The sequence below is a fragment of the Phaethon aethereus genome (assembly GCF_964289735.1).
Source record: "Phaethon aethereus genome assembly, chromosome: 2".
Taxonomy (NCBI): Eukaryota; Metazoa; Chordata; class Aves; order Phaethontiformes; family Phaethontidae; genus Phaethon; species Phaethon aethereus.
The window spans coordinates 137,750,572-137,773,285 of record NC_138582.1 but is presented as its reverse complement, the minus strand read 5'-3'; the positions used below and the strand labels follow the sequence as shown (position 1 = coordinate 137,773,285).

Below are 22,714 nucleotides of genomic sequence, written 5' to 3'. Positions count from 1 at the left end.
GTTATGCTTAACTCAATATCTAATACAAATAGCCCTGGGGAAGCTCCAGCAACACAATCATAAAAGCTACAGTTTCTTTTAATAGCTTGCCACACTTTGCTGATATAGTATTTCTCTAATCACCAATCTTTACGTGCCTTCCTGACCTTGGAGCTCTCTGTCCAAATGACTTTGTGGTATCAAAGGCTTGTGTCATTGGAAGAGTGAATGGCTTTCATTTTTCTCCCTGAAGCTTCCGGCTCCTGGCATCTGCAAAGAATTATTCCAAGCAGTGTTTTGCTGCCTCGCGGCCACTGCCCTGCAGTGGCCTGACTGATGGAAGTGACTTTTCCCAAAAAGGTTACTGTGGTCAGCGGTGGGCGGCTGCTGCACTTGGTGCGCAACCAGCCCTTGCTTTCTCAGCTGATTTTGTCCAACCATCGGGCTACCACAACCATACGCTACAGCAATTAATTACTCTGGGCTTTTGGAAGGCATCAAATAAACAGGGTATATACTGGTTTATTGTAGAATAAAGCATAAAACGAAACCTCTCCAAAATAACCACAGATTTGGAAGCCTTCATATTACAACAAAGGTGAAGTCCTGACTTTGAAAGCTTTTAAAGAAATAATCGTTGCAGGGGGACCTAGGGGATCAGGGTTCACTCAATAGAATCTCATAATGGGTGAATGTCCAAAAGTCACAGTTGTGGCGCTCTGGCCATTTCCAGGGGATGAGTAAGTCAGTGCCTGGATCCATACTCTGGTTGTTTATGATTTGTCTCTATTAAAGCTGGACTCTTGTTCTCTCCACCCTGCTCCCATCTAATTTCTTTTCTCTCACTTTTTGTCCTTTTGCTCTACTTCCTTATATTTGCTTTTTTTTTTTTTTAATATGAAGTAATTGGACTTATATGGGTAGTTACTATGCTGAAACAAACTAAATTAAACTCATAGATTTTTCCTTCTTTTGGGGGGGGGGGGAGGGAGGGAGGGAGGGAGGGAGAGGCAGGGGGTTAAGTAAGAGGATTTTCAAGATAGTTTTTCATTATTTTAGGTGTATTACTGCCTTAGCTCCACAACTGCAGTCAAAGCACCCTTAGCGTTGAGCACTGAACTGTCACATTGCAAAGGATAAACTGCTTGAAATCTCCATAGCTAGGATAGATAAAGCCAGGATGAGATAAGGTGACACAAAGGCTCAGAGAGTTTAGAAGACTGGTGTAAACTCATACAGCTGATCAGTAACAGATAAAATTTGAAGATCCTGCTTTTTCTTCTAAGAGACAAGATTGAGACAGCATTCCTCAGAGGCGGATTATGTATTTCAATTACTTAAATTAAATTTTAATTTAAAGAATGAAAACAAAACATCTTCGGAGATCCAAATCCTCCCAAAACAACCTAACTTGACCCAAACCTCTCTCGAGGCTTTCAGCCCCTGGTGCAGCTCTTTCGGCAACATGGCCCTGTAACCCTTTCTTAAATGAAAAGAGAGGCTCTTCCACCACATTTTACCCCTAGGGAGAAGACTTGCCACCAGGGACACAAACATTTGACAGCCAGCAGGAGCCAGCCATGGCCCCCTGCTCAGGGCCTCTCACTCCCTCCTTTCTCATTAAAATATGAAGATGAGGTGAGACAACTCACACCTCTGGTTTAGGCACCAAGTACGTGCACTGGTCACTCCAAGCTTCCTCCACGGGAATGCGTTGCCTAGAACGGCACCCACACCTTGTATTCCCCATCTGGGACAGCTTAGGTAGGCATAAATAGATACCCGTGATGTGAATGCCTAATAATAGCAGAGATGAGTTTACCAACTAGCTTCTGAGACATTCCCCAGGTCTTTTGGTTAAAATTCAATGGTCCAAAAAATCTCAATGCCTTCAGATGCCAGCTACTCATAAATTAGTGCAGTGTTTTCACTTTGTTTTCAAAAGAGTTTGGCCTTATTAGCTTGGGTAACTTCATGTAACATTTTTTGTACTGAAATACAAAATGAATCTCCAGGTATTACAGATATTACCCCAGAAATATGGCCAGCTCTGAAAGGGAGCTCAGTAAATGTTTACTGCCACACACAGAGATATACTACAGATTAGATGAGGTAGCAGATGCTTCCATTTTAAGTCATAATGAACCCAAATTTTCAAAGCATTATCTGTGATTTTGTATCAGGACCAATTCCTGGAGGTACTTAAAATCAGAAGAATTCTCCAGCTGATTAAGGAGTTTATATAAAATTCATTAGAATACTTATAAAATCAAAGAATCACTTAGGTTGGAAAAAACCTTTAAGATATCAAGACCACCACTAAGCCATGTCCCTAAGTGCCCCATCTACGTGCCTTTTAAATACCTCCAGAGGTGGTGACTCAACCACTTCCCTGGGCAGCCTCTTCCAATGCTTGACAACCCTTTCCGGGAAGAAATTTTTCTTAATATCCAATCGAAAACTCCCCTGGCTCAACTTGACAACAACAAAAGACCATTTCCTCTTGTCCTATCACTTGTTCCTTGGGAGAAGAGACCAACACTCATGTCATTACAACCTCCCTTCAGGTAGTTGTAGAGAGCAATAAGGTGTCCCCTCAGACTTCTTTTCTGCAGGCTAAACAACCCCAGTTCCCTCAGCTGCTCCTGATAAGACTTGTTCTCTAGACCCCTCACCAGCTTCCATGCTCTTCTTTGAACACACTCCAGCACCTTCACCTTTGAGGTGCCCAAAACTGAACACAGTATTTGAGGTGCAGTCTCACCAGCACCAGCTATAGGGGGATGTTCACTTCTCTACTCCTGCTGACCACACTATTTCTGATACAAAAACTGACCTGCAACTTCATAACCCCTCCCAAGAAGAAAACCCTGGAACTTCTTCAGGATGTAATGTATAGGATGTATTGTATTACAGCATTGAAGAATATTGTTGTATGATGGCACAATCATCAGGGCTTAAATCCAGGTTTAAAAAGAAAAAAAAGAAGAGCCTGATCATAGCTTAGGTTGATGCCTCACAACACACATGAGGAAAATCAAAAAATAACCCTGTCTCTTATTTCCAACCATATAGTAAAAGGTTTCTGAATTCTCTATGGACTTACTAAAAATAAGCACAAAAGGCCAGGTAGCAGCAGTCAGGTTCTTCTGAATTAAATTATATACATGTGTATAGCACATTTCAATGTCCAAAGAGCCGCTTGGATGTGTGAATCTAAACTTTTATGAAGAAAACCAGGGATATTTCTAAAATTGTCAGTAAAAGTCAGAAGTTTGGCCACTCTCTCACATATTTTTCCCAGTTTTGAATGTCACTATTAATTTTTAAATTTTTTTAATTAGGTTTGTCTACTGAGAGTAGCAGAGAGAAACTCCAATACTCATAGTCAGAGGAGGATTTTGAAAGGGAGAGAGGGAAGGAGCCGAGAAGCACATTGCCTGTGGTTGGGCCTGTGGAGAACATTAGCTCTCTGGTTGGCCTAATTCTGCCATAGTTTAGCATATCTGTTGATATTGCAATCAGATCAGGTTTAACCCCCTGTGGTTCCTGGGAAGAAACCTTCAAATGTGTCCGCTCTGGTAGAGTACCGACAGGAATGTGCTCTTCCTGGCTGGCAGGACCCAATGCTTTGAACCCAGCCTGAAAGCTTTCAATCCACCTCTACAGCTCTGCCATGCAGCTGAGATATGTTTGACAACATCCATTCTTTTTCAAAAGGTCCTCTGTGGCCAACAGGGTTTGCAGGCCACCCCCAATGGCGGTGGCACAGCTATGGGGTGCCAGCTATTAGGAGTGCCTCAGCACGGCCTGGCTTGTTGGCACGGCTCTTGGGACGGCTCTTGGGACTTGTGGTGCCCCTGAGGGTTGGCTGTAGCACCACACACATGCTACATATCATGTTATGGGACCACCTTTCCTCTTACTTTCTCTGAATGGGTTTAATGCTTCCAGAGGCTGGAAAGAAAACAGGCTGGATATTCCCGACACCACTGAGGACAACAATGACCCCAAAGACACAACCACTGAGATGTTTTTGGGGACTCTTCACCATGAAGGTTCTGTGTGGGCCACAGGGATGATGAGCCTTCCTCTACTCAGCCTGCCCAGAGTCCTTTTGCATCCCATCTATGGAGTGGGGATGCTTTAATTTGTCTGTGCAATGCCTAAAAAACTGTGATATTTTAGTGCCCATTGCTCTGGCTTCTTTCTCCTACCCTTTTCCAAATCCAGCACAAACAAAACAAAACAGCTTCTGACCGTACCTCTACTACTACCTGTTGTATTAAGAAACACTGAAAGCCACAGGGCTGCATTATTTGCGATAAAACAAGTGGAGAATATTATTGGTGCAATGCAATTATTATTGATGTAATGGTTAAAGGAGGACTTAGAAATAATGATTTCTAATCCTTTTTCACTTTGGATTCATAATTCAGAGTCTTTCTACATCTCGTTTTTTCCACACAAAAATACTCTCTATTTAGTAGATTAATTACAGATTATTTTCATTATAATCTTTCATAGGATGGCATCATGCAAAGATATATATGCATCATACACATAAAAGTTATTACAGAGAAAGGAAGAAGACATTCCTAGCAAGAAAAAAGGCAAGAATTGCAATAGTACATGTAAAGTCACATATATATTAAAAAAAAACCCCCAAAAAATCTCCAAACTCAAACTGTTTCTGTGTGACATTACATTAGATATCTATCTGAAGACAAAAAGGACATCTAAGAAATTATGAACATGAAAAGATTTAAAAACTAATAATCCCTTGTCAGACAATAAGCAAGCATAACCTTGTTTTCAGCATGTTAGTAGCTACAGTTCTGCACCATTGGAAAAAAAAAATTCCAAGCACTAGAAAATTTCATTTTTCACAGGCCCCAAATCTAGAGCATGTGGGGACAGCTGTAATGTTATCTTGAGTGAACACAGGGCCAACATAATTGGGAATAAGGAGGTAAGAAGCAAGGGGAATTGCCTGTAAAACTTCACTTTATAAAATCCTCCCATGGAAGGTGGCAGGTAGGAAATCTGCATAATAACAAACTTGTCACAAGACAAGGCCAACTAAATACAACAATTAGAATTAACGTTTTGCTTTGACTAGTTCTCAGGATTCCCCCTCTCCCTCCTCCCAGGTTTCACTAGATGCAGTTGAAGTTGTGGCTGTTGATTTGATGCAATATTTTCCAATACATATTTTTTCCACACGTTGCATGGCTGCAAGAAGACTGTCTCTCTTCTTTGGGGGCATTTCTTTAAGAAGCAGCTATTGAAGTTACAAACCCTCCTCTCAGATATCTCAGTGAAAAGCCAGAACAAATTTCTTGGTTCCCCTCTAGTCTATCTAGAGTTAGACCTGCGTAAATAATCCAGTCTGGTCCCAAAACAGAGCTACAACATGCTAGAAATTATAACTTCTTATTGGAGGAGATTACCTTCTCCACTGACTGTCAGGTCCTTTCTTTTGGGGATTACTGGAAGCCCTCTGCTCTTTGACTGCACCCGCACAGCTCTTGCGATGCTGGATTTGTACTTCCCAGCTGGCTCACCTGCCCCTTCCCAACTGCTTAGGGTCTTCCTGCTCAGCCACCGACTCTGAGACAATCTCCACCTCTCACACCCTCCCAGGGTGCCACCGGGCTATGCTCGGGGAGGTTCTTTAAGGGACTGCTCCAGCAACGAAACTGATCTTCAGGATTGCCTTCCCCCATGTACAAATTGAGACACCACCATCTTAGCTGGTCTTTAAAACAAAGAGTTAGTGATTCCAAGTGCTAAGTAGCCATCCTCTGAAAAATTAGCCATTTTCTAAAGTAGATAGTTGTTTTTGTTCCATATTTAGGGAGTTTTGTAAAATTTAATCAATATACCTAAGATTGTTGTGTTTTCCCTTGTTTCAGGAAAGACATGGATCATAGTAAGGAGTAACAGAGCCGAGATGAAGAATATAGACTAGGGTTTGGTCCCTATTTTTGTGTCCTTTGGTCTCTTAAGCATTCAGACTTCTTTTCCTGTAAGTTACTCTTGTATACTTCAGATAAAGCTCTCTTCTAGACAGAGAAAAATATCATGTCGGCTAATGTAGTGATAAGATCCTATGTAGTGTGATCAATTCAGCCAACCACAATCCCCAAAGTGCTACACTGGGACAAGTGTTCTTAATGCCCCCAATTCTGCTCCCCAGTTTGTATTCTTTCTACTTTTTCTTACAATTTCCATTTCTTCTAATTGTTGTAATATCATATGATATTTGAGGATTCTGAAGATGTGAATACAGCTTTTGCTAGAAAAAGATTAAAGGCAAGAAAGAACTGGAAGATAGTTGAACATACAAGTAAAATAACTTTGAATTCTTAAAAACAGAAAGAAAATGGATAGCATTATCAAAAAGAGGAAAGAAGGTGAGAAGGGAAGAGGTTGGAGCTTACGATATTCAGTTGTTTGGGTTTTGCAATACTGATCCCTCTCTCTTCTCCCTTTTAGTCTCATCCAGTCTTCCACATCCCCCCTTGTCACAGCAATCTAGCTCCGTTTTTGCTTTTTTTTAGAGGGGACATTTGAAGTACATTGCAATAAAGCAAATACAAATAAATTAATTCATCCTTCGTGTGAAATATAACAGGTATTATGGTCTCTTCTGAGCTGTACTTTTCATTTTGAGGGCCAAGATTTGCTCAAGGAATAAGAAATTGGAGAATTTATTTTGCAGTCTGCATTATACAATTAGTATTACGCTAGCACATACTGTTTTCCATGTTTCTTTTTAACCCTCTTGTTGTTCCCAAATCAGCAAACATAAAGGTTTTGCCCCCATTTTCAATTTGCCCATTCTGGCAGCTCTCTCCCACTTCTTAAAAGCAGCAAACTCACCCTTAAAAGTATATAGCAGGAAAGTCCCTGGTTTCAAGAAATACTTAACAGTAATTTTTAGGTGTTCAGTTCAGTTTTATTCAAATTACAAATGGTTTTATCTTATTCCAAGTTAAAAAAAAAAAGTACAAGCTGTACTTGTTTGTTGCAGAAATATTTATTCTATAAATAGAGAGCATTCTGCAAATATGTAGAATACTTTATAGGTATATAGAACAGATCTGAAAAGATTCATTTTGTGATAGTTTCTCTTTTTTCCATACACAACATCCTTCCTATATGCAAATCCTGTATTTTTTAGCATCTCAAGTTATATCACCATTTCACTATATATCACTACTTTTCATTTCTTCAATTTTGGTACATGGAGGAGCTGAGCACTGGAGAGAGAAAAATGTTTCTAAATACTTTGGGATATTTCCACATATATGTGTGTACATATGTAATTTTTTTCAAGAAACTGTGTAACTTACCACAAATATGTTCAAGAAAGGAAGTCTGTTGACATTTTAGCCACACTGAAGCAAGGTGCGAGATTTGGTAATATATCTCTCCTAAATCTTCAGAGAGGCAGAAGTCCTCCAGCAAAGGACTGGAATCTGGTATCCATCAGATTGCAACTCTGCTGTCACACAGGCGACAGCAGAAAGGGATGGTTTGTGCAGAAGATCTCTGGTGGGGGCAATGGCAATACACACACCCGTTGGAGTTTGTGCGTTACATACAATGATCGTGATCCATGCAGGCGATCTGTGGAGAGAGAACAGAGTTGGTGAAACACCTTGGTTAAGGCTTATTTTTGCTGACCATGTGGTCCATTGATGCTCCTTGTTCTGACCTCTTGTACCTCCATGCAAGAGACAAGGCATCTGCAGAGGGCTTTCATACATCCTCATGATTTTATGCTTAGACAGTGATGTGTTAGTGTGTGTGGAGTCCATGTTGAAGAGCAGGGTTTTCCAAGGTTTTCTCTTTATATGTCAGACACAAGTAATTTCCATTAATGCTGCAATAAATCCTGAAGTCAGCAGCGTTGCCTATAAAACCAAAGCGGAATCTGTTGAAGTATGCAGAAAACACAGATCTTCAGCAGGGCTGCTACTGAATTTAGCCTGGAGACTGTTCTTTCTCTGTGTGAAGGCCAAACTAATGATTCTTCACTTAAAAAGAAACCATACGAGTCTGCTAAGAAAAATAGCTCCAATGAACAGCAGAAAAATGGAAGTGGTTGAAACGATCTGTGTAAAGTAACACCAAACTGATTTGCCAATACTGTTGAAGAGAGAATATTTCCTGGAACAATGAAACAGGCAGGACAGGTGATTTTTCATTAATTAGTTTTGGCCAACTAACAGTTTAACTGAATGACTGCTGGAAAGCTGCTAGGATTAGGTGGTTGTAACCATTAAATGCTATTACAAGGCCTATTTATTCTTCACATCAAAGTAAAAGAAGGAACTACTTGTTAATAGCAGAAGTTTGGGCAAGACATGTGGACAACTGTATTTTCCCATCAGTATTCATTTCTGCACTCTATTCTTTATTTGGAGAACATCAAATGACTTCAGGAAAGTCTTGTGGTATTTCTAGTAAAAGTAATAAAGTAACACGAGTCCTCTAAGGAGGTTTGGTTGGTTTTTTTTAAAAAGAAACGATGCACAAGATGTTAAGATGTTCCCTTTCTACCCTTCATTGTAAGTCTTGTTATTTCTATGTTTATATTAAATCTCTGGGAGGGTCAGAAAGTGAGGAAAAGATTCAGCTGGGAGTTCAAACTTTTGAGGAGGTGCTGCATTTTCTTTGGATGTGTGCTGCACACACCATAGAGTCAGCACTTCAGCAGAAGTGACAGAAGTTGAGTACCTGCCAATGTCAGGAGAGGAGAAGGCAGGTCTCACAGGAGTGTGAACCAGGAGTGAAAGCAGTAGCTCAGCTGGACTTGTGGAATTTTCCTCCAGTAGAAAGTGCTCTGTCTTTAGGGCCTTCCTCGCTGTCACTCCCAGACACCATTTCCCATCATTCCTTTCTTCTTAATCATGCCAAGCTTCAACTTGATGACTACCTGACTCATATTTCTTTGCAAATATAGCTGAAAACTTCTCAGTCCATGTGGCTATCTTGATTCCTCACCTATGCTGGACCAGGATGGCTCTTGTTTAGATGCTCAGGTATTTGGTAACTCCCCATCCAAGGGAGGTAACTTTTACCATCTCCCCCTTCAAAACCGCAGGTTAGCAACCCACCCACCTCCTTGTGCAACAGTATGGGTAGGAGTTAGGGTCCTGACCCTGCTGTTATGTCCTACAACCAGAGGCAAGGAGTGTGATGCCAGCCCTGACCCACACATTTGGTCATGTAACCCAAGGCAGGGAATGCATTCTCTCCTGCACGACTTGATGAAAGAACACACTCTTGTCACCCCATTAGCAGGCTTTGCTCTTCCCCTATTCCTTGGCCCACTAAACGAAGTGTTGTCATTTTAATAACATCTTTTGCCATCACAAAGGTGCTCCTGCCCTAGAAGGGAAGGGTAACAGGGTTGAGGGTGGTGACCATGCCCTGGGCAGTCACTGAAGTAGGGCTACCCTAACTACTAGAAAGTACTTTGGCAGTGGCTGAAATAAGCCTGCCCACAGTCCTCCAGAAGGCAAGGGGAGGGCAAAAGGCACAGGTGTCTTTTGCTGTATGCAGCAACCTACTGTCCAAGGCAAGTCTTCTCTGCCTAGGACTCTGGGCTTTCATCCCACTGTTCTGTACTTGCACCCGATACGCAGTTGGTAAGTCATTTCCGTCTACCTATTTTCTAGTCAACACTGTGTTCCTTGGATTACAGCAAGAAAAAAAAAAAACAAATTCTATAAACACCCTGATATATATACCCAGATGCTTCAAGGCTAGCTGCCCTGTTTCTTCCCATCTATGCTTTTGCTTCCCCTAAACACATTTCTACTTATTCATTCTATGTGTCTCTATCCATACTTGCTATTTATTTACTTTTCATAAAAATGCTGAATCTGAATTTGTGGCTGACTATATTTCAGATGGTGATACTGTTTTTTTTGCAGCTCTACTGAAAGTGATGACCATGGAAGTTTGTGGCTTTACATGTGGTTTTTTTCAAAAATAGCATTGGTGGTGTTTCTTGGTCATGTGTTTTCTCTAACAGATAGAGCAGTTTAAAAGATGACTTCTCAGCATATTCATTTTCACAGATACCTCAGACTAATTTCTATTTTAGGTTGTTATAGATTGACAGAGGTAAGTCATTCCTTTACTTTCACATTTATTCGCACAAGTATTTTCAGAAGATCTCATGACCTATTTTTGCTCAGTTCCTGAGGGCAACAAGTTATGGTTTTGTTTGAGAAGAGCAGGCAGAACAGTAGTTCATAAAACTCCTGGGTGAAAAGTGCTACAGCTTCTGCTTACCTACAGCTCTTCTTGTCCCGATCCTCCTTGTTTAGAAATTCATTGCTCTCTTCTCTTCCCCGCCCCCACCATCACTTCTGGGCATAAGCAAGGTCAATCCTATTAATATTTTCATGAGGTCTATGATTTCTGAAGCACTGTTAACTAGCTACATCTGAACTGTATGAAGAGTTCCCGAGTGCCCCGAATTTCTGATTCAATCAGAGTTTGGATGATGCCATCTTGGCTGGGGCCAAGGCTGCCATTGTGGGCACCTTAAAGCAGGACTGAGCTCGGTTTGCTACAAGCAGAGGCTGTTTTGCCGGATGCAGCCACTGGCTGCATCCGCCCCTTGGATGCATTCAGCTACAACTGCCCTGGGAAAGTTGGAAGTCAAGGAAGGTGGTGGGAAAGACAAGTGGCAAGACCCAAAGTTTCCCTGTTCCCACGTAGCTACAGGGATCTGGGAGAGGCTAAGGAGTGGGGCCTCCAACAGGAGCCACAGGGCGAGAAAAGGCAGCAGAGCAGGTGTCAGAAATACCCTTCAGAGGAAGGAGCTGGAGGAAGTATTTGGAAGGCAGCAGGTCTTCCTGCTGGGCAGGTTTTGTTTTCATCCTCACTTAGGGAGGAACTTCCTGCAGCACATATGTATTTTTCCTCTTCAGTAATAATTGGTCCTTTGGGTAGTTTTCAGAAAACAATGTGGAAATTATAAGAAAAAATTAACTAGCAGACAGACAGCCAAAAAATGCTGTGAGAGGAAAAACCCTGTAAGGTTAATAGTGCTGAAGGTCTTTGGGAGAGGCAAGAGGAGGGAAGGATGGGCGATACAGGAATGATTTTTAACAGTTAATAAACATTAGCACACATTTCATACTTCAGCAGAATGCATTAGAGGCACAACAGCAGAGGCCTATAAACTTGGCCACAAGTACATGACAGACTATAAGCAGTAATCTCACTACTAGGAATAGCAAACTTTGAATTTCTTAAAAGTTTTTCTACCGCAATGAAAAAAAACCAAAGCATAAACCCTGAAGAAAGGTGTGCATACACCCATACATACTTAGGATTATGGAACTACAAATCTTAGGATTTATTTAGCTGTGATTAAATATAAACATATCAAACTAAATTGAAAAGCAGACTGTTGAAAGGCAAGAAAAGTTTTTGAGTGAACCCCACACATTTTTCCTCTGTACAAAATATATCAGCTTGAAAGAGCATTAATTCATAGACAATTCACCTATGTTTTATCATCTAACATAGACCATGTAACAATCCATCTGAATATACTTATGGGTCACCAGTTCTCACGGCCAGTAGAAATAAGGAAGTAGCTTTCATTAAAATCCTCAGAATGTACAAAACATTAAGCACTAAAACATACAAATCACACATCTACATGAAAGGAGTATTCACACCAACCCAAATTAATTTTAGCTCTTCCTAGAAAAACAAACCCTACAGTAACACTAGAAGAATAAGGAATATTTACCTCCCATGCCTCTAGAAGGGTCATCTTCTCTTTAGATACTGATTCTAAAAATCCTCCTCAAAATAATTACCGAGGGCCTGAGCTGGTTTCTGGGGAAGATGATGAATGGCTCTCCATTCGCTCTGGCCGAGGCCCTAATTGCCTGCCTCTACTAATGAACTAATCTCAGGCACCTGGAACTAGCAGGCTCCATGCCGGGCAGACAAGGCTCGGGTTACCTAAGAAATGCTCCAAATATATTCACACAAATCACTAACCCTGCAGATGTGCAAATACTGCTTTTGTCATATTGCTGGAGAGATGGATATGTGTTTGCAGTACTGTAGCACATAAAACCCAAAGATGAATTCATTGTGTTGCTTTAATCCCTTCCAGAGGCCAGGTGGGCATTTGGGGAGCCAGAGAAGTGTGTTGATTATGCACATGACATTGCATTAATCCACTTGTCTGTGTGACACGGAGTATCTCAGATGCTCACAGCATAAATACGTAGGTGGCTGGAAAAAATGTATGTATTTCATGAGTGCCTGTTGTCTGTAAAATGAAACCTAATCAGAAAGTTAGCCTAAAACTTTGGCTAAAACCTAAACAAGTCCAACCTTTGCTGATGCCTAGAGTTTTTAAAATTACAGTTAAAGGATCTGCAAGTCACCAGGGGATATAAGCAAACCTCAGTGTAAGCCTTGTGAGACAAACTACTGCACTTTTAACAAATTTTAAAAGGTTTTCACAGGCAAACAGTTTGCCATGACCTCAGAAATTAAAACAGGTGTCATGCAGCTTTCCATCCAACCATCCACAAATTTCTTCTCCTTCCCTGGACTGATTGTGCTGATAAACATCTGTCAGATTCTAGATACGTGTCTGGTTTCATTTGAGGAGGGAAGAAAGATATAAACAAAACGTAGTTTAGCAGGAAAACACAGGAGAGCAAGAACAGGCTCTCTTCTTGGTCTTTGACAAATTGCTGAAATATATGGCTGTCTGGCTCTTAAATGATGTCCATACAGGTTGATTATAATTTTAAAAATTACCTTGATTTGTTCATATGCCTGAAAAATTGTGTTATTTATATCGCTTATATAGACACAAACACTTAATCTTTTTATGAGCAAAGGTAGGAACATCTTCCTGAATTATCTGTGTTTTGTAGTGTTCCAGACTTTGCTTTTTTCTTTCTTCAAGACACCATTAAAAAAACCACCCCAAACCCCACTTAAATTGACTTATTGAGGTCAGAGACCTGAATAGATTAGATTTTAGATATTGATTGAATGATAAGCTTACAGCTTCACTGCAAAAGATTGTGCAGGCATTGCACAAGTGAAGTTCAGACCTGAAAGTAAAAGAAAGGCAGACAAGGCAGCTCCAAAGGCTCCGAGCTCAGAGTCTATCAGCACCGAGGAAAGTCCAAACAGAAACCGTTGTGCAAAGTATGAATCCGCCCTCACTGATAGCTGAATTTCCAAGATTTCCTTAAGAAGTGTGTTTAAATAATACTGTCTAATCCAGACTGCCAGAACACACTGATGCCCCCCTATGAGCTTGAAGAACATTCCAATAGGGAACAAACCCTTTTGTCTTCTGTACTGTAGTAAGTATCAGAAAAGTGAACTTCATTAATGAATTATCATTACTTAGTGTGAACACTGAAAGTTAGTATCAAAAATCCCTTTGACCAAAGAACTACACAGATACCATCTATTAATTAATGCAATGAATGCAACCTATGAGGTTGAGGAGAGCAGCAGCAATAACAACCGTTCTGCTGATTTCATGTACAGCACTAAAGCTCTGTGTGAAGAAGGGCTCCTGCAGGCAGGCGTTTGGCTTCTTCCAAACTGCTCAGCTAGCTCTCATGCTTTGGGAGAGTAGGCAGGAGATGGTGAATACACTACTACCACACGGTGCTGCTGTCACCACTTGACCCTATGATGCAAGGAGTAACCATGCCACCTTTATTGAGCACTAAGCCAGCACTGAGGAAGGTGAATTCTAAATCCTCACGAAGGAATTTATCTACTTCTGTTGTCCATAGGGAAAATAGTCAACACAGTAGTGTCCATCCATTCTTCTTCTCTTTCCTTCTTCTCCTCTCCAGTCACACACACTCCCAGCAAAGGTTAGAAAAGATGCGCATGCCTACGAGTACAAAAACTATCTCCTCTGAAAATTTATCACAGTTGAAATTACTAGTGAAGCTAAGTAAAAGCAAGGCACTTAGGCATTTCAGGAAAGAATTCCTAAATGCTAAGTTATGTTCATAAGGAAAGAGGATACACAGATCTCCAGGTATTTCCTGGAATATATAACACCATCCTGTCATCATACATTAAAAAAGCAATAGGAAAAGTTGGGGACTGTATTTAAAGAAAGGGAAATGGTTCAATGGTTCAATGACCCCAAACCAAGACACTTCTTGTAAAACCTCTTTTTGCTTACTCGTATTTTCTTTCTTAATTTAGTCACTTATGACAAGGTCCCAGGTGATTTACCCTTCCCATGACCTTATGTCTTTTCACTGAAGTGGTGACCCCAGATATTAATGTGGGTTTTGGGGCTGCCTTTTAAAGCATTTGTTCTCATTTCAGCTGTTATTGATGAGCACTCATTTTCATAAAGGCCACTTTTTTTACATGCAGGCTAGATGTTCTCACTTCCCACGAGCTGTAGATTCATTTCGCAACGTGCGAGGGGCCGGGGTACTCCCGGGTACTCTCACCCGCCCTCCCGCACAGCTTGAACTCTGCTTCACCTCGCCAAGCACCCAGCAATCCCTCCTTGGCCAGGCCAGGCTTCGGCAGCCCGAGCTACTGTCCCAAACAGCGGCGTACGGCACCACTAACTGTTACTGGGTTTATTAACAAACAAAAAAAAAAGCCATATATACACCATATATATACCTGCATATGTATATATACCAAGCCCAGGTGAAGATAAACAGAATCTGCAGTTCTAAGACACAAGTGTGAATTTCAACTGAATTTATATTGCAAAGCGGTTTGAAAATCTCTCTCTTACATTCCCTTTCTGTTGAGGTTCCAGGACTACATGTGCAAAAAAGGAAAAACAGAAAGAAAAAGTCTTGGGAAGCAATCCTACTCCATGGAGTGAGTGAATGCCAAGGTTTCTACTGACTTCAGCAGGATTTCAGCCTTGGTCACATCATCAAAAGTCACCATCTGTTGACAGACAAAACAGAGGAGGGAATCTTCCGATCTGCTCTGTCTCAGGCTTTTCACACCTGCCTGCCTTTCCTGAAGTGCTTGGTGCTGCCTACAGCTGGCAGCAGCTATGACAAAAAAAGATGGCCCCTAAGTGGGATCTCATGTAACAATTCCTGAATTTCTAAATGATTTGTGAAAACCTATGTGCAAATTGTTCCTGTTTTCCAGGCAGCTCTGGGAACTGGATCCACTGTAGAAACTTGACTCACGGTTACTCAGCAAATTTGGTACTGAGTAGTAAGGACATTGCTTTTCACTTTCAGTGCTGTAGGAAGATTTTATTTTTATTTGCGTAGGGTCATAAAGTGCATATTCTAGCATCATATTCTGTATTCAATATATTAGAAAAACCTTTGTCTTTTATAAGCCTCTGCCTGTGAAGCCATCTTTTCCTTTGTCAGGGAGAACTGACAGGTTGCCTGCCATCATCTACTCTCCAGCAGAGTCAGAAACCCACTGTCAGTGCGAAAACATCTGTTGAATGGATTTATTGACTGGGTCTTAGGTGCGAGTTGTTGGATGTTTTTTTTCCACACTGTTTATTACAGCCCTGACCTAATGAACTTAATTTGTTGACATGTTTCCCTCAGTGTCTTACTTGATCCCGTCTCACATTTCTTTCTACTGTGCTGTTTTCTTGGAAACAGGAGTTCCTGGCGCATCGGCGTGTCCACCAGTTGCAAATCTACCAGGCTCAGATGGCTACAGTTGGCATGGCGGGATTAGATAAACATCGGCCGGTGTCCAGGACCCCGTCTTCCCCCGCTGATTCCTCATTACCTCACCCAGCCGTGGACCAGCCCAGCCAGCATGTCTACACAACTGGTAGGATTCCCTGAAGACTGCTTTTAATAGGCAGGGCAAATGCGTTTGTTCATGTAGGATCAACAGATTTAAATGCCTCAAATACCTCCTGCAGCAATGCACTCAGTTTTAGCCTTACTTTTCCTCGGTTTTATGATGCTGTACTGGCATCAAGTTAACCAGTGCAGCTGATAAATCACAAGGTTAATATTCACATAGTCATAAATTATTATCATTGACTGGGTTTGGCAATTATAGCAACAGGTGCATTTTTGGTGCCTCTAAGTCATTTATAGCTTTTTCTTTCATTTCCCTATCCTCTGTTTTTTTTCTCTGTGTTCTTGTTGCCCGTTTTGTAAAGAGGCCACCAATAAGTTGAAGAAAGACCACCAGTAAGTAGGAAAGCTGCAATATAATTCTCAATGTCTGCATTTGACAAGTCAGTCTACGCTACAAGGTTGCTTTCCCTACAGAAAGAGCAAAGCTGTGACCATGACTAAAACGTGATGTTGGCTACAACTTTGGTGTCTTTCAGCAGTTCTGTGGAATCTACAGAGGTTTTATGGTCAGGCCCTGGGCAGTCCAGTCACTCAGGGAGCATCTCCTATTGGTATGGTCTGAGCTGTCCAAAACAGAGTGATTAGAACCCCAAAAATCTTCAGTGAAAGGAAGAAAAATTATCACAGAAATGCCATTTCTTATTTTGGGTAATCTGACCTTGCAAGAAGTTCCATGTTTTTAAAAGTCTGAATCTCAGTGTAACATTACAGCTTGGTTAGAAGTGAAGATGCACTTACTCTGTGCACAAGAAAGGGGAAATGAATACTTGGAGATACTGTTTATTCAGGTTTCTGATGACAGAAATATTAATTCATTCACATCAGTTGACAGAACTCGCCATGCTCTGAAAGCTTACAGCTTTTCAGGCCATGACCATGGATTGATGTAGGATGGAGTCCTTAATGGGCACTATATGTGCCTGTGTGAGACAGTGCACTCTCCCTTCTCTCCAATTAGACTGTGAATTTCGAAAGCAAATATTTTTTTTTAAAGAAAAAATTGTAAAAGCGATGTCCTTAAAGAACTGCAAGTAAGTGGGTAAATGGATGCAAGATGACATTCAAAGATGAAAGACATAATTTCTTCTTCTGTAAATACACTGGCTATTTAGGAATTTCACTTGTTGAGTAACAAACATTTGGATTGTACAGAAAGAGACATGCTAATTCATTTTCATGCAAAAAGGCCAGCTGCGTACAGACAGGATTATTACACCAGGCCACTGTTTTTCTAGTTGTGGTTCATAGAGTCCCCAAAACATGCTAAACTCATTCTAAAAGATTCACAGAGCACACCAAAAGTGAGCTCACTGTGTGTAGGCTTCAATGTCCTGTTCAAAAGTCTGCAGTTCCACTGGAAAAGCTGACTGAAGTTGCAAATGTAAAGGCTGCTGTTTCGATCTGATTGCTAAGATTTACTGACACCTCCCTTTATAAGTCCCCAGAAAGGGACTAGGATCAAGGGGGTTACCTATATCTGGGGACTTGTGGCATCACTGGAACTGATTAAGAAATAAAATATGAAGTTGAAATGGAAGAATAAAAGAAGGAATGAAATTATGTAGGACAAACACTGAAAGGAGATTGTGTAGGGAAAAGGGACATACCAGGCATAAAGGGCTTGAGATCTGACACAGGAAGCCTGATGGGTTCTACAACGGAAATGCAGGTGGTACATACACAGAGCCAGTGTGTATCAAGATTGGGCAGACAGTTTAACCTTACCCCTTTTATAAAAGCATTGCTACATGAAGAACAGCAGTGGAAAGAAAGAGAGTAGGAAAGACAGAAAAAATGCTTCTTTTTGAGGTTCTCAATCCTCCACTGAACTCCTTTCTCCAAATCCAAAACATCTTTTTCTTGAATACTTGCTGCTTCTTTTGTTGAATCTTTTTTCCCCCTCCACCAGTCTTTCAAGATAACCATCTTTACTGAATAAAGAAAAAAAAAAATCCTCCTATTTCCACCTTCTCTACAACTTTATGCTTCTACTTCTCCACTTCTGCTCTGTATCTTCACCTCTTTCATATCCTCTAGGTACTGGCAGAAGACATAGTGCAGTTCTGTAGATGCTTCCAAACTGTATCTGTGCTAACCAGCCAGACAGTACCCCCTGGCCAATTGACCAGTTTGCAGGTCCAACAAAGGCACAGAGAAGCCTTTCCCTTCTGCTTGAAGAAATCCCTTTCCTTGGCATGTCTCCAGGCTTACAGACTTACATGTATAACCTTCATTAGTGCAATTTCTGAGTACGTTGAAAGTAGAGCTATTTTCTACACTATGAGATTAACCCCCTTGGAATGACAATGCGCAAGAGACTTTGCAATGTCAACAGATCTAGTACAGTTTCTGTGAATAACTAGATTGATATATGTGTTATTAACGTATGGCATGGCATGGCATGGCATGGCACGACATGGCACAGCACGGTATGATATGGCATGGTATGGTATGGCGTGGTATGGCGTGGTATGGCGTGGTATGGTAGGGAATGCTTTTATTCGTACATGGTATTTCCTGGGTCTGGATGGTGCCCTAGCATTTATTCACTGGTCATGGAAAGAAAGAAACCCAGACCCAATTTTTATCTATTCTTATACAGCTTTTCCAAAATTCTTTGGGAGGAAAGCCCTGAGCAACCTGGTCTGATCACAGTGCTGACCTGCTCTGAGCAGAGGGTTGCACCAGAGACCTCTGGAGGTCCCTGCCAACCTGAGCTATCCTGCGGTTCTCTGATTTGCTCCCTTAAAAGAGCACAAGATGCAACGAGCCGTTGTCCACAGCAGTTCCAACACTACCATTTTTAAAAGCATGGAAGGAAGAAAGGAATGGATGGGTGGGAAGGGACAAAATTCTAGTACAGCATAAAGTGAGACCAAATTCAGACCTTAGAAATTAAGGTAAAAACACGCCCCTGCCTTGAATTATTTCTTGCTCTTTTTTTTTTTTTTTCCTATTTAAAGACAATATATTCTTGGAAGAGAAAAAAAGTAGAAGGAAAATTGTTGTGGCAGAACATTACACAGGAATCAAAATGAGCCTGTATTTTTGTGAGTCATGAGAGAAAATTCTCTTAGCCAAATATCTGAAGGGAATCAGAATGGTGATGGTTGTGAGAGAGCTATGCAATATATATGCAGTATATGCACAAGGTAATGAGTTAAAGATGAAAAAAAAAAATCTACTTGATGTTCATTTAGATGGTTTACAGAATATTTGACATTATCTAGTTCAGATTTGTCTTCTGAATAATTTATTAGATATGTTTCCCTTGGGTTTTCTTATTGGTACGGATGCTCTCCAGGGCATTTCACCTTCTTCAAAACATGCTGTTAGCCAACAATTTTTAAGTCTCTTGTTCTCCCCTCTCTTTAAAATATTATTAAAAGAAGCTGACCCAAATAAAGTATTTTAGAAAAGAAAGAGTGTTAGGGGGTCCCCACCAGAAAGACCTTGAATTTTCTGACTTAATGCAAATTCAGTTTCTTTTGTCCTGTGTCCTCTATCATTATATGGTTCAGTGGTGCCACCATTCCAGTCTGTCATCAGGGCCACATTCTGGCCTCGGTAATATTGGTGTAAATCCAGAATAAATCCACCAGTCTCAGTGGAGCTGCTCAGATTTACACAAGGAATCCGAGAGCAGAATCTGGCTGTAGGCATTTGTTCTGGAGAGACAGAATAACCATATTTTATTAATATTTCACAGCAGTCTGCAATTGAAAACAGTTGTCTCCCTCTCTCTTTTTTTTGTGGGGGTGGGGAGATTATTGGCTGAATCCTGTGAGGGAAATCCTACGGGCTATTTTTAGCAGTAAGCTCTACTGCTGCATTGTGGTATTGTACCAAGCACATGTGCTATATGACCAGCAGCCACACATCTGAATACTTGCACATCCTAAATCAATTTAGATGCTTGCAATAAGTGAAAACATATATTTCAGTCTTTTCTTAAGTCAATTAATCCTGCTAGAAATAAATTTTGCACTCACTGATGTGAATATCATACTATTTAAAAGTTTGGAGTAGATGTTTCTGCCATGTAGTACTGACCTGAACCGATTAAACTGATTTTTTATTTGGACAAAATAATACACATACAATGAAGTTACATTGTTTGTTATATCCTATTTTGGGAAAAATACTAAGAAAGGGATGTTTATATCTATGTCAACCCAAAGAGGCATCCTGAATACACAGTTTCAACATTTCACTTCAAAACCACTCTTTAGTTGCAACCCTGATGTAGGTCATCAAAAAGTATGATTATTACATAACATCTTGATTCTTTGTAATAATAACACAGTAAAAAAATATATATTTTATTTCTATTAACTGCAGTTTGGACTATGCAACTCTAAGCCTGTAGGGAGCATCGACAATTAGAATAAAGCATTTATTGAAAGAGTGGCAGGCAGGAGATACTTTCAACTTTCAGCTACTTTTATTAACATTTAACAAGTGTTTCCATTCAAATCAATTGGATATAACTGCCCACTCTGCCTAAGAGCTTCTGAAAGTCCTAATGCATGTACATTTAGCACTTAAACACTTTCTCCATTGGGCAAGGGGATGGGAAGGAAAGTTTTCTTATCCAATGGTATAATGACCACTGGCAAACTGTACAATCTGGGTATGCAACAGACTGCAGAAGTTAAAACTTTGTGTGCCGAGAAAAGGAAAGCAGGTATGTGAGCATGCACTTATTTGTGTGCATACTTGCTATTTCAAATAACTTACAAGACCTGATGGTAAAGCAGCAAAGCTTATAAACGGTGAAGTGGAAATAACTGTGGAGAAAGGAAATTATTAACTGCTTTGACAATGCCAGCAAAGATTTTAAGCTGCATTAATTTATTAGCTCCAGATTTTCACTGGCTTTTTTTTTGCTTTAAAAGAAAACAAATGAAGAAAGTAAATACCATAATTTATTGTGAATGAACTATTTTGTTTGTTAGCTAATCATTTAGTATAAATTTAGTCATGCTGCACATAGGTATTGTTGCATTCTCCTTATGCTAAACATAATTGTTGTATTATCGTTTTGGCTTAAATAGCAAGATCCCAAAGGATCAGTTCTAAAGTGCATGAGCTAAGAAATATGGCAGCATAAATACTTCTAGAGCAGCATAATTTCTGGCTGGCTTCTAACTGAATTATCTCAGAACCTTAACTTTGCGTTTCCCACAATGTATACAGACTCTTAGTCACTAAAGTTTTTAAATACTTTATTAAAGTTCAATATCCATTCAAGAACTTTGCTGAATAAGGGCGGTACTGAGCATGTTGTTGAATCTGGACTTTAATTTTGTATTTTCTTCACTGGCTGTCTTTTTAGTAGCAGGCTAACACAATTTTCCCAGAACTGTGTTGGCATCCCCAGTAGTGGTGGCACATAAGAAAGAGGTTTTGAATGCCAAGTTTTGCAGCTTGGAGAAATTGTTAATTTGACTCTCTTTCAACTGTAAGGGGAAGAAAAATCCAAATGTTTCCCAAATGAAAATGGTTCACAGGGGTAAGGAAAATATTTTTTGTTCCAGACATTTCTGAGGGAAACGCAAACAAGTAAATAAATGAAGTAAGTTTTCAGTGTTTCAGACTTGTTTTGAAAGCCTTGAAAATTGAGTTTAGCTTGAGCCTACTCTTTTGCTCCCAATACATAGCTACAAAGCAATGTGATATCGATAGCTGTTCCGCATAAAGTTGTTCTGTCCATGAATAAATGAGCATAGAAAATTCAAAAGGAACCTTGCATTGCAATCTAACAACAGGATTTGGTCCTAATTGAGTACTGGGTGGAACTTTTCTTTTTAATGACAAAGGTCTCTGGCTGCCACTGCTGCAACTCTCTGAAAGTTTCATCTAATATGCTTTGAAATCTGAAGTTAATATAGTATTAGTTAAACAGTACAAATACAGAGTGGCATTGTAATTTCAAAATTTATTTTAAAGGGTTTTTCTGCTATAAATATATAACCTTTTCTTGTTATATATAGGTTAACAGCCTTAACTGACCTTACCCACTAGAGGAAGACAAAACAAGTGATTCAGTAATAGGACTGAATTTTTTTTAACCATAAAAGCTTTAACAGGACACCACCCAATTTTCTTTCTTCTTTACAGTTAATTGCATTTATTAGTATAATTTCTTGAGAATTCCTTTATGCCTTATCAATATCACAAGATGTACCTTTTAAGTCAAAATTCAGAGTCTCCCAGAGGAAAGGGGAATTAAGAGCCAGAATTTTCATCTTGCTCCGTCAAATAAAATCCAGTTGTGGTAAAGTATTCATGACACAGAACAGTATAATTTGCATTTGTTTCACTTACTGTTTCTTATTGTGCTGTCTTTGTGCTGAAGGTGTTGTGTATGACAGTCTGATGCTGAAGCACCAGTGTATGTGTGGCAACTACGCGAATCACCCTGAACATGCTGGAAGGATCCAAAGCATCTGGTCAAGGCTGCAAGAAACTGGATTGCTAAACAAGTGTGAGGTAATAAAAAATAAAGACCAGATACCTGACTTGTTAAAGTAAATGGCAAATGTATTAAATCCCAAATCTGTCTTACTTCTGTAATAAGAGAGTAATTTGTCTTAGGAGTTATTTGGATATAACTGACAAAATTACAATAATGCATTTTAGGAAAACATGCTTCCTGATCAGAAGACAAAGAATTTACACAGTGAAAGTCATTTATCCACATGCATCAGAACATAAAAAGCCAGACATGACTCTGTTTCTCACCTTGATATAGGAAGGTAGATAAGCAGTAGTCAAATGGCAAGTGCAGTCCTTTCAATAGCACAGTTCTTAACTTTTTCAAGCAGCTAGGGATTTTAATTCTATAG

At 40.1% G+C, this 22,714-nt stretch overlaps 1 protein-coding gene across 1 annotated transcript in view; it reads left to right on the top strand.

Moving 5' to 3' along the window:
• The window catches only part of HDAC9 (histone deacetylase 9), a gene marked incomplete at its 3' end in the record, with an annotated part of 225,766 nt that overhangs the window by 65,635 nt on the left and 137,417 nt on the right, over positions 1-22,714 (top strand). Inside the window, exons 11-12 of the mRNA XM_081996501.1 lie at positions 15,648-15,825; positions 22,225-22,358. Coding sequence (XP_081852627.1) covers positions 15,648-15,825; positions 22,225-22,358 — 312 coding nt within the window. The remainder of the gene's footprint in view (positions 1-15,647; positions 15,826-22,224; positions 22,359-22,714) is intronic.